Below are 13365 nucleotides of genomic sequence, written 5' to 3' on the forward strand. Positions count from 1 at the left end.
CGGGGATACGTAGGCTTCTTTGGATGAATACCAGACCATCCGAGGACTCGGGCTAAATCGTTTAGAGTTTTAGGATTTGTTGTGTTGTTATTGTATGTTTTGATGTGTTTTCTTACTTTCTTGTACTGATCATATACCTTTAGCTGTAGCTTGCATGTGCATGTCCACCAGAACTTAGACACCCATTAGGCATGTCACACATAACCTAGCGATGCTTAGGTGGCACACTTCTTTCATTTATGTTGTGTATGCTTCTTATTTCATCCCCGAGTCATGCATGATTAGTTAGACGTCCACTCGGGGATATTTGTTCCCATTTCACATGATTTTACCCGAAATTCTTTGGAGTTAATGAAAATGGCATAAGAGACCAAGTGCTTGCACTCGGACGAATTGGGGGTGCTCTTCGGACCTTCCCCATTCGTAATCAGGCACTAACCCATATATATTTCTGGTTATCCATTGCACAGAGGATTTGATATTGGGGTTCCATGGCTTATCCATGGATGGCGACTCTGAGTTTATTTCAGGTATGTCTTGGTTTCGAGCCTTGGCTCCGGATCAAGACATATCTCTTTCTTTTTATATCGCCACTCGTGCTATGCTATGAGGGTGGCTTCCGTTTTGAGAGTTCCTTGGCAGAGCTCTCCATTCATGTGGATGATCCAGAGGGGATGTTAGAGACTCGTTCCCTCACCGTCCTCGGATCGGGGTCCACAGCAATCTGTACATGCAAATAGGTTTAGGTTTTTTATATCACTATTTACTGAGCTATGTTAATTTGTGATCTTAAGTTTTTATCTTTGTAAATTAGTTTAAAAATTGATCATAAGATGATGAAAATGAGAATGAATCACGTGATTTGTTTAATCACTGTTTCTAACGTTGATATATATATATATATATGATACGCTTTGTGAGTGTTTGAAGGGTTCCAAGTTTCACCTGATAAGAAGTCCCTGATTTATGAGAATAGAGTTATGAGATGATTAGGCGTGAGATTAATTATATCGGATTAGAAGGTCAATATTAGAGTCATTCGTTATTCTCTTGCCATATGCTTCAATTTTGACCATACAACATAGTATAGAGATAGTTTTACAAATAAAAATGCTTTTCATCTATTTGGTTTGAATACATTTGGCTTTGTGATAATGGAAATATATGGGTGTACTTGTTCCTGTATTGTTCATACAGTAGAGTAGAGGGAGAGTTAAGGGATATTGAAGTTATAAAGTAGAATTTTGAGAAGGAAAAATATAAACATTGTCTAAATTTTGCATGACCTGTCACAATTATATGGTTGTGTAAGTGTACAAGAAACAGAATGTGTATAAGGTCGATTATTATGTTGTTTATAAATTATTGGCGTGCTAATGGCAAGGGATTTCATGAGCACAATAGTAGTAGACGTTTTACATTCCCTGTGTTGAACATGTGTAATCTAAATCCTTGATAATATGACAATCCTAATTGATTTTCAAGTAGGTGTTGTATATTTTGGAATTTGGAATATTTAGGTTGCATGTTCCCAAATTTATTGCTACTTTTTACTGATTTCTTTCCTGTCAGTCGAATTATTTAGGGAGTGTATATGAGGATTAGGATAACCTGCTATAAGCTGGGGTGTTTTAAAAAACTAGCATGGTTGTGACTGATTTCAATCCCTTGATTTCCCTTTATGTACTTGACTACTGGTATTACCATCATGATGATAAACTTTTCTTTTAAGTCTTTGAGTGTAGGGTGATGATTATATCGTTATATCTTGATAACACTGCTGTTGTGTTATTTTGCATTTATAGTATTCTATACATATATATATTCCCTCATTTTACATTTATGTACATACAAAGCCTAGAAAACCAAAGACCAAGCGATATGTATCATCTAATTACCCAAATATGTTGTGCAACCAAACCTACCCCCTGTGTATGTATAATAAGTACATCTGTAGACCATCAATCTAAGGCACTGTTTGCACGACACTATAGTGAATCCAATTTTGTGTTGAGCACACATGTGGTATGTACTGTGTGCATTATATGTATTCTTTGAAACAGTCTACTCCTACATGCACTATATGCTTTTCAAATCCAGCAACACATGCATCTTGATGGATATGCCCCCATGCATTGAATCCATATAGTCATTATTCCTCATCCCCATAAGCATCAGCCCATATCCCCATTCCCATATCATGTCTTCATAGCATACATCCCACAGCCCTCACATCCCTTTTTGATAGGGATAGCCCTCACACCCTTTTTATATTAACAGCCCCTACACCCTTTTTGATATTAACAGTCTTCATGCCTTTTGATATTAACAGCCCTTACCCATTTGATAATGGCAGCCCTCACATATTTATAATATAGGCTTATTTCCCACACTTGTTTACATGTTGATCTTTAGGTCATATTAATAATATAGAGGAGAATAAAAGTTACACTTTTGATTTGTAAAATAGTCTTTTTGAGAAGTTTATAAATATTATAAGATAATGGTGATAGCATGAATAATGTAAAAGGCTTCATATTTGATTGAATGAGCCTTGCTTGTGTTGAATATACTGACATTTGGTTCCTAAACCATAGGAGGATTCACATTATCTGAATAATTCAAAACAAACATTAGTCACCTACAGATGCTCACTATATAATGGTTTTATTGAAGAGTTTTTTTTTTTAAATGTGCAATGAATGGTTGGTTCAGATCTTTGAACCCCTTACATTTGGATCACCAAAATAGCATGGACACACCCTATCTGAATCATCAATTTTTTTTAGTTCATTTGATTGGATCATCAAATAATGGGGTTGGATGTGTTTGGGTTACCAACTAATGTTGGTCGGTTATCTTTTGGTCATTAAATAAGGTGGGTCAATCGTGTTTAGATTAGGTTAGTTACGTTTGGATCATCAAGTAATGTTTGTATGCTCTGTAGTTGTGATTATAGTTAGGTTAAAAAAGCACATTGCTGCTGTCCATTACTACGTAATTACTGTCCTACAAGTTATATACTCTATAGTTGTGATTCTAGTTGGGTTAAAATGCACACAGCTGCTATCCATCATTGCATAGTTGTTGTCTATCATTTCATATACTCAACAGTTGTGTATTTGATATTAAAAGGGATACAAAATTGGTTAGTACAATTTACGGGGCATGCTAAATCGTAGTAGTGCATATTTTAGTCTTAATTTTATATACTGACTTAGTTCTTGGCTTAAATGGAAAATCAGTAGCTAATTGATATGCGTGGTATTTGTTATGTCTCTTTATGTCTTGGTGGTTGTCTTTGGTCATCTATGTCTTAGTAGGTCTATAAATTCAATGGGTTTTCTTAATAAAGTTGTGCTTTAAATAACAATAGTTGTGCATGGCATCAGTTTGGTCATCTTTATCTATTTGATTAGTAATGTTGTTAAGCTTGCATTAGTATCTTTCACTTGTCTTCTTTTTTTACAGCAATTATGACAGATCTTTCCTGTTAGGATTTAGTGCTAGAAATTATAATAATTATGGTAGCACCCTAGTGACTAAGGGCAAGTTGAGATAAGTTTAATCAAAAAATGATTGTAAGGGCGATGCAGGAGTCATCCTAAGCCCATCTTTAGAGGGACATACCGGATCATGGTAGTACCCTTGGTCTTCTTTCCTCTTCTTTAGGAGAAAGTATTTGGCCTTATAGATACCCTTGAACATTAGTAAGCTCTATTCATTGCTACGGCTATGATGGCGCTAGCTGGAGCCTCCTCATTTAGGAGACAAGCTATGCCTCGTGCAGAAAAGTCAAACCCTTTAGGGAGACAGGCTATGTCTCAGTAAAGTAGTTTATCCATAAGAGACTACTCAAGTCTCACAAGTAGTTGTACCCCTTTCTAGTTGAAGACCAACTTGGTCTGATAGTTACTATATTCCTTTTTTATAATTGCAAGGGCAATGATAAGGATACTTGGAGCTTTCCATAGGAGACATTCAGTGTCTCATTAGATGATCATTCTCATTTAGGGAGACTCGCACAGTCTCATTCTCTTTGTCGATTCTTCTCTTTTAGGAGACAGGCTATGTCACATTGATCCTAATGGCCATTTTCATTTGAGAGACAGGCCTTGTCTCATCTGCACACTCTTTCAAAAAAGAGCAGTTCAAGACTTCATTTTTTATTTAGTTCTTCTCCTTTTTCTTAGGGTTTAACTCGGTCTTCTTAGGTTTTCACACATTCTCGGGATTTCATCCATTCTATCATCTATTTAAGACACCGATTTGCTTGTTTAAGACAACCCTTAAGCTAAAAGGGTTTCGTCTTTTCATCTGACACTTCTCCAGGCTATGGATCACAAAAGTGTTCTTTTCTTTCTGGTTGTCTCCTTGTTTCCCTTTGGCTAAAAGGGTTAGAACTCTTGAAAATAAAAAATAAAAAATATTAGAAACTTGAAACAATTCAAAGCATATCAAAATTCCAAAAACATCTGAAAAGTCGAGTCTTAGGAGTAGTTAGGAAAGTCTGTTCCGAACTACGTTGGCTTGATCCTCTTTCACGAGGTACATAGGCAGCTTGGGATCCTTATCCCAAGTTCAGTCAAACCTTCAAAAATAAGCATTTTAAACCTCTAAAAAAATATAGAAATTCTTCAAAATCTTTTCAAAAAAATATTCCCCTCGAGTTAAGAGTTTGTCCTAGATGTTTGGGGTATTTTAGAGTTAGGAGTCTGTCCTGGTCGTGTATGTTCTAGAGTTAGGAGTCTATCCTAGCTATGAGTATGTTACGCCTCTGTCCGGTCAGTTGGCGATACTTTTCGCCAACTGATGACTAGACTAGGATGCGTTAGTAAACCCATTGTTTTTCCTAGGGACACAGCCTAGTTATACATAGGATGTAGGGCCCACCTGCATTAGACTAGGTTAATTTGCATATAGTTAGGGCATATAGGGAGTTTTAAAAATTCACAATTCACTTGAATCTAAATAATCGCAAAAGAATCTTTAAGAATAGGTCGAGTCTAGGATAGCAGTTCTAGATGGGTTAGGCATCATAGTTTAGAATAGGGCAAAGAACTATGTTACCTTGATTCATGTAAAGAGGCGGGGATACGTAGGCTTTTTTGGATGAACGTCAGATCATCTAAAGACTTGGGCTTAAGCATTAGAGTCTTAGGGTCTGTTGTTAGCACTTTAGGGTTTGTGTTTGTATATTGATGATGACTTTTGCATAGGATCATGATAGTGTGTATTCATTTCTTTACTTACTCACATGTTTAGTTGTAGCATTTACTTGTATACTCGTCTTGATCACATGCTTAGCTCTAGCATTTACCTGCTTGCTTACTTTGATCATATGCTTAGTTGTAGCTCATTAATCTTTCTAGCTTATCATATTGCTATATCTTGTGCAGACCTTATACCTCTAGCTGTAGCATGCATGTGTTTGCCCATCAGAACTTAGACACTAATTAGACATGACACTCAAAACCTAGCTACTCTTAGGTGACACTTCTTTCATTTCTTTAGTGTGTGCTTATTATTCATCTCCGAGACATGCATGATTAGATAGACATCTTCTCGGAGATATATGTTCCCATTTGACATGATTTTCACCCAAAACTCTTCAAAATCAATAAATAAATGGCATAAGAGACCAAGGTGCTTGCACTTGGGCGGATGAGGTGCTCTTCGAACCTTCCAAATTCGTAACCAGGCACGAACCTTTTGTATCTCTAGTTATCCATTGCAACAGAGCATAATATGGGATCCGGGGCAGACTTCCTTGGATGGCGACTCATCTTTGTTTAATGTACGTCTTGAATCCGGGCTAGTCTCCGAATAGAGAGAAATCTCACTTTATATCGCCACTCATGCTGTGAGAGGCACTTTTTTAGAGTTCCTTGGTAGAGCTCTCCTTCACACGTGGATGATCTAAAGACTTTTTGGGGGCTCGTCACCCGCCTCTCTCGGATCTGGGTCCACAGGCTGGCGACTCTGCTGGGCATATTTCGAGATATTGCCTAATTCTGTTAAAATGCTATTTTACTAATTTTGAAGAAATTTGGGCCAAAATCATTAAAAGTGGGAATTTAATCGCTTAGAGATCCAAGGGCATCAAATAGGTGCGTAAAACAAGGGATTCATACACTGCACTGCAAGCATTATCATATTCTTTATTTCTTTCATTGTTTTCTTTATTTCTTTCATTGTTTTTCATTATTGGCTCCATGGGATAGATACAGTGCGTGCCAGATGGGATGTCATTACGCTGATGGGATTGTTGTATCTATTTTCAAGCTATGCGTCGGTGCTGCAGTCGTAAACACGAGGCGTACTTGTGTTTACAGCAGCCGATGAGCAATGAAGCATACTATGTATAACACTAGGCGTACTTGTGTTATACATCTAAAGTATGGATCATACGCATAGTGCACGATATATTGAGTCTGGAGCCCTACTTTCATTTTATATATTATGTATATAAATATATTTGCTGACTTAGTGAAACCCAATTAGGATTTGCATGTGATTATATATATTGCATTCATATAAGGACGAACATGTGTTGCTTACACATGTGGAGCCTAAAGTTGGGAGCCTTATCCTATCTATAGACTAGGGTAGCTCACCTTATGTGGCTACAACGCGGTCCTAGTGCATTCACATGTCTGTCTTGAATCAAGCGTCTTGACTCTACTGGATTATATTTAGGGCTGGTGCCCCTGGTTAGGATATATATGTATATATATCTATATATTGATTATTAGATTAGGGCCTACTCTTTAGTGAGGTTTCCTTCTCTAATCTAATCAGTTATATCAGTCTGTTTTTCAGATCTAGACCCGACCAGTGGCTTTTACATGCCCCCCTCATGGTCGTGGCCTATCTTTTGTTCTTTTCATGGAGAATTTGTCCATATATTTCTTGATTATAAGATCCGGACCTACTTTCTAGTAGAGATTCCTGGTTTGAATCAATCAGTCATGTATATTCATCCCTCAGATCTAAACCTGGTTACTGGCTTTTACTTGTTACACTCATAGCTGTGGTTTCTTCCTTTATCCGGTGATGATAAATTTTACCTGTTATTTTCCTTCAAATTCGAACCTCGTTCATTCATTCTTTTGTTGTGTCGTAGATTCATATTGCATATGTATTACTCATATTTTTGCTTGTTTACCTGTTTTGTCTTAGATATGGTCAATAGCTTGTCCGCTATCTCTATGGCCATAGTCTATCGTTGTCGATCATCTTGATCAAACAGTTTTGACATCCATCTTTTAGATTTAGATCCGGTCTATGACTTACTTCTATCATTTTGTGGCCGTGGTCTGCTTTCTGAGTTTCTGATCGTCTTTGATCATCAATAGAACATTCGGTGTCATCAATTGTATCCTTCCTATGATTGATTGCTAAGTTTATTTCTATTGTTTGTTTATTCAAGATTATCTTCATTCCCTTATTATCATGTCTTATCTGAGTGTTAGGTCTGATCATGGCGAACATTTTGTTGGACAACTAGATAGCCGATGCTATTAGAGCTCTTCCGTATGAGCATTCAAAGAGAAGTATGGCTGATCATTTCATCAATTCATTCACTCATCTGAACAGTCGTGATATAAATTGAAAGTTTCTTCAGGCAGTTGCTGGACTTTGGGATCATATTCTTCATGTCTTCCGATTTGGCTCTTTTGAACTCTATCCCATATTTGAGGATTGGTTTACCCTGCTAGAGCTCCCGTCTGAGGGACTCTGGATCAAACCTTCAAGAATAGAATCCCCTCGTGACCTTTTTTGCAAAGTATTCAAAACAAAATCGTAGATGCTCTGCCGTATTTAACGGACACGTGCGTGAAAGTTCAAGACCTTGTTAAACTTTTTTCCAAAAACGTCAATCCTAACAACTCCTATTTTTAAGATTGTCAACGTAACGCTTTAATCTTTATGGTCTTCGCACGTCTTGTTCTTTACAGAAATTCCTATGTTGCTCCTTTGACCTTACTAGGAGTAGTAGATCAGATCAATGAAGGGAGGAATCCAATACCCACCATGTTAGCAGAGACCTTTTCGGGATTAGACCTTATCGCTAGTCAGAAGATTGAAGACAATTTCTTTGGGTGTGTTCAATTGCTATATGTTTGGCTCTGTGAAAAATTCATTATCCTTCAGCAACAAAAACACAACCCATATACCTTGAAGAATTTCCGTTTATGGCAACCAATGGCTAATCAACCTCAGTCCATCAAGGAATGGCGCAATTGGTTGCAGCATATAGAGGAGAACCAGTTTCGTTGGGTGAGTCATTCATGCTTTCAATTTTTCACTAGCACCTACCCACATCCGTTTGTTTACCTCATGAGTATCGAGAAATCTTCTTTCTATGCACTCACACGATTTCTCCATCAGGTTACGGGAATTCCATGTCCTCTCAAAGCTAATACCCCTCCTCTTTACGAAGATCTCACTCCTGAGCTCATTAGATTCATTGTGGCTGCTTGGGGAAACAAAAATATAGAGAGGAGGTTTTCTTTAGCAGCTAAAGTCCGACATGGAAAAATACCGGAAGAACCCGCAAGCCGGAGAGCTCGGATTGAGGGACCTTGAAGATCTCTATCATGTTTTGTTATCTTGATTTCTTCAGTTCCCATTATTGTTAGTTTGCTTATCCAGTTGTAATCAGGTATTAGTATTTTTGTCAATTGTAATCACAGTTTGAATTTCATTAATGAAAGTGTGTTTATGTTTCTCTTGTCACTATTTTATCAGAATATTTTATCTAATTTATCATTCGTTTTAATCTCGTATTTATACTTCCATTCACAGGATTCTTGGCTGAGCAGCCATTGCTCCAAAGAAAATTACAATTTCAAAACCAACCTGATCCCGCCAGTCTACTGATTCCAGGCTGAGTCGACATTCTTCTTCACCTACTTCTTTTACCTCTACTCTGTTACCAATTTAGAATTTCCAGAAAATATTTTCACCCATTCCACAAACACCAGAACCGATGACTGAATCTGGAAATACCCTTGCCGAGATGAATGAGTTGATGAAGTCTATGCTCCAACAGATGAATAATACGAGTGAGGAGATAGTCCAACCGAAAAATGACAGAGCGTCCACTTCTAAGGAACCTGCACCTCCACAACCCCAGACTGCACCCTTTGCACCCCCTGTTGTCACTCGACCCACTGTACTGCCTGAGTGTGAGGACTTTGATGATGAGAAGTACGCAGAAGAGAATTGTCTCCCTCATCTGGATAGAACTGATAAGGGTAAAGGAATAACAGACAGATTGGACAAGCTGACTCAAGAGATGGAAAATATGAAATTTCAAGGCCCGAAGAAGTTGAATATGGCTGATTTCATGATATACTCAGGGGTCACACTGCCTCCGAGATTCAAAGTACCAGATATGGATAAGTACGATGGGACGGGGTGTCCTAGAATCCATTTAATGTCTGTTCTTCTGCTTCTACAACAGCGCGGTTGATCTCCAGAGTAGGTTCCTCTCCTATTCCCTCGATCCTTAGTCGGAACAGCTAAGAAGTGGTTCCTGAGTTTGAAATCGGAGGAGATCAGAACCCTAGAGAATATTGCTAATAGGGTCGTCGAGCAGTTCTCCATGGAAGAGGGAATCGATGTAACCAAAAGAGATCTAAAAGCATTGAAGCAAAGCCATAATGAAACCTTCACTTCCTTCATCCGAAGATGGAGGAGAAAAGCTACTCAGATGACTCACAGATTGTCTGATGAAGACCAAATCAAGATTGTGGTTAAGAATTTGTCTCCATAGTACTACCATCATATGGCTATCCAGTATTTTCTCGATTTTAACCATCTCATTAAGACGGGAACCCAGATAGAAGTTGCATTGGCTAAAGGCCTAAGGTCAAGAAATTCCTCTGATGTCAGAGTGGGGAAGAGACCTGTGATGGCACCAAAAGAAGTACATAATGTCAATTATGTTAGACCACCACCCAGAGTAATCACTGAAGTAGGAAGACCATTGATGGAGAAGAAGCCACCTCGTCACTTTGATCCCCTCCCATATTCTTTGTCCGTAGCTTTGAAGAAGTTGTTGAGGGACAGGAAGATCAAACTACCTGACATTAAGCCTTTGCCCAATCTGTTGCCAAGATCCTGGAGAGAGGATCAGTTTTGTGACTATCACCGCAATACAGGCCATATCATTGATAGGTGTTTAGCCTTGAAACACCAAATACAGAACATGATCGACATGAAGGAGCTTCCAATTGAACTGCCAAATGTAACCAGAAAGCCCCTTCTGACACATGCAATGCCGCCTCCAACTTTGATCAATGTCATTTCCGCTGAAGTGTTTGTCATTGATAATGCTTCTTTGATATGCGCTGTTGAATCTAAGGGAACCTACGTTTTGAAATGTGAAGAAGAAGATGAGTGGACAGAAAAGGAAGAGCCATATGTCTTGTCATGGAATGACCCTGATGTAGCTGGGTCGTCAAACCTATCATACATTCTCCAGTGTGAGGATGAAAAGAAAGAAAGCGAAACTCTGTACATCTTAAGGGTGAGTGATGGTGAGGAAGAAGATATGAAAACCCCATACATCCTTAAGATAGAAGATGATGATCTGCTACTCCTGAATGATCAGTGCGATGAACTCTGTCACGTTACACGTGGCGGATGAATATTTAAACCAGCCGAGCTCAGAGTTGAGAATCCCGCTGAAGTTGTAAGAGCAGTTGACAATCAGAAACAGATGAAGAGGAAGATAACCTGTTGAATCATCTTAAGAAAACCCAAGCTAATGTTTCCATTTAGGGACTACTGATGGCATCCCCAAAACACAGACAGGTTGTTCTTCGTGAGCTAAATGCATCCCAAGTGTCAGTTGAAATCACTCCAGATGAATTGGTCAGCTTAGTGGCCATGGCTAGAGCTTCAAAAGCTTTATCTTTCTCAGACGAGGATTTTCCTCCAGAAGGAAAAGACCATACTCGTCCTCTCAAAATTACCCTACTTTGCAACAAGAAGAAAGTATCGGAAGTGCTAGTAGACAATGGGTCAGCTCTGAACGTATGTCCTTTGAACACTGCCACTACTTTAGGGTTTGGGCCTGAAGACTTCATACTGTCTGAACAAGGTATATTGGCATATAATGGCACCCGAAGGGGCGTTATAGGAACATTGGCTAATGAGATTGAGATTGGAGGAGAAACCTTTGACATTGAATTTCAGGTGTTGGATATCAAAACTTCCTTCTGTCTTTTGCTTGGCCAACCTTGGTTGCATAAGGTCGGAGTTATTCCTTCCGCACTTCGCCAAAAACTGAAATTCAATTGAAACAACCGGGTGATCACAGTCAGGGGAGATCCCGAACCGGAAATCGGACAGATATCTCAGGAGCTCGTTATTGAAAACACAAGAGATGTTAGTCTGACAGGATTTTCAGTGGAGGTTTCCACTATCACTTCAGAAGAAGCCATGAATGAAAAAATTATGTTTCTCTCTAGGACCAACACTCAAGTGGTTAAGATGATACGACGGTATGGTTATGTCCCAGGAGCCGGTCTGGGAAGAAATCTACAGGGTCCGACAACTGAGGGACCAGAGATGAAAGCAATTGATGGATTGTTTGGGTTGGGATACAAGCCAAATCACAAGGAGGTGCAGGAAATGAAAGCTTGCATGTTGAATTTGGTCGAATGTCGTCGTAGGGGTTTAGAGTTTCTGATGGGAACATACAGCATGGTTATGAATGGCCAATTCAGAAAAGAGAGAGCTGATTGCCCTTATTACGGTTTTCCTGAGCCATGGTATGATGAAATCGGGACAAAGCGGCCAGGTCTTGAGATCTTCTTCACAGATGAACTGCCAGAGGACTTCTACAGTGAACAGATAGCAGTGACAGCAGTGACAGAGAAACAAGACTCAGATTGGGTTGAGAATCTTGAATCGCAACTCCTAGACTCCCTGTTTCAGGTCGAGGCACCAGTCATTGCGATGATTGGAAGAGATACATACTTAATGAATCCAAAGAACTGTATCACCCCAGCTGAGGGACTTTTGGATAACTGAACCTCACAGGTTATACCCCAAGTAGTTCTTCAGCATAGTCCAGCCCCTTCAAAAGAGTCAATCATTTCAAAATTTGTGTCAGCTTTTGAATCCGACCTAGAGTCTGTCATTTCTAACTTTTCTTTTGATGCAGGTACTGTAAAGGTCGGGTCTACTTCCGGAGTTGGTGACGAGTCTGTCCCTGGTGGCATCAAGTCTGAGTCTCAGAGCGTCTTCATTGATGTTTCGTCTGTACATATTTCTGATTGTATTGACACTGATGTCAATTTGTCTTTCATTCTGTTTCAGAGTCTGTAAAGCCTGTTGTGGGCTATCTTACTAATATCGTCATTGATTCTGATGAAATAAAAGACTCTTTTGTGTATATTCTTGTACTTGTCTCTTCTACTGATTCTGTTTCTAAACCTGATCAAGTTACTAATAATGATAATCAAGACTCCCCCTCTAATGAGGAAGCCGACGAAACTCTCCTTAAAATCAAACACATGATTCAACAAGAGGAGACTCGCCGAGCAAAACCACTTGAAGAGAAAATTGAAACCGTAAATATAGGTACTGAATCCTTAATTCGGGAGATACGGATTGGCAAAACTTTATCTCCTGATGAGCCTGAAGAATTAATCATCTTACTTAAAGAATTTAAGGAGGTTTTCACTTGGTCTTACGATGACATGCCAGGATTGAGCGAGGACATAGTCCAACATCGATTACCTCTAATCCCTGGCATCAAGCCAAAGAAACAAAAGCTCCGAAAATTAAAAACGGAATGGGATTTAAAAGTTCATGATAAGGTTAAGAAACTACTGGAAGTGAAATTCATCGAAGTAGTTGAATACCCTGAATGGCTTGTAAATATCGTATCGGTGCCCAAGAAGGACGGAAAAGTTAGGATGTGTGTCGATTTCAGAGATTTGAACAAGGCGAGTCCCAATGATGACTTTTCTTTGCCGAACATTGATCTCCTGGTTGACAATACAGCTGGACATGCACTCTTATCTTTTATGGATGGATTTTCAGGTTACAATCAGATTAAGATGGCACCAGAGAACATGATGAAGACAGCATTTATTACTCAGTGGGGCTCATATTGTTATAGAGTGATGCCTTTTGGACTCAAGAATGCTGGTGCCACCTATCATACGGTTGCGACTACTCTTCTTCATGACATGATTCATAAAGATGTCAAGGTTTATGTAGATGACATGATTGTCAAGGGAAAGACTCGACTAAAGCACACAATTGCCTTAAGAAAGTTCTTCGAGCGAATCCAAAAGTATCAACTTCGCTTGAACCCCAGTAAATGTGTATTTGGGG

The 13365-nt window shown here is 39.0% G+C and overlaps 1 protein-coding gene across 1 annotated transcript; it reads left to right on the plus strand.

Moving 5' to 3' along the window:
* The first annotated feature begins 10803 nt into the window (after positions 1-10803).
* On the plus strand, positions 10804-11316 carry LOC143869879 (uncharacterized). Its single transcript, XM_077376438.1, has one exon. It carries the CDS (start codon positions 10804-10806, stop codon positions 11314-11316), a length of 513 nt encoding a protein of 170 aa, XP_077232553.1.
* Positions 11317-13365: the final 2049 nt, after the last annotated feature.

Source organism: Tasmannia lanceolata, unplaced genomic scaffold, assembly GCF_043159265.1.
Source record: "Tasmannia lanceolata isolate RefF3 unplaced genomic scaffold, GAP_Taslan_0.1 ptg000003l, whole genome shotgun sequence".
Classification (NCBI taxonomy): domain Eukaryota; kingdom Viridiplantae; phylum Streptophyta; class Magnoliopsida; order Canellales; family Winteraceae; genus Tasmannia; species Tasmannia lanceolata.

Excerpts from the sequence above, each read along its gene's own strand:
- LOC143869879 (XM_077376438.1), top strand. The coding sequence starts at position 10,804 with ATGGCATCCCCAAAACACAGACAGGTTGTTCTTCGTGAGCTAAATGCA.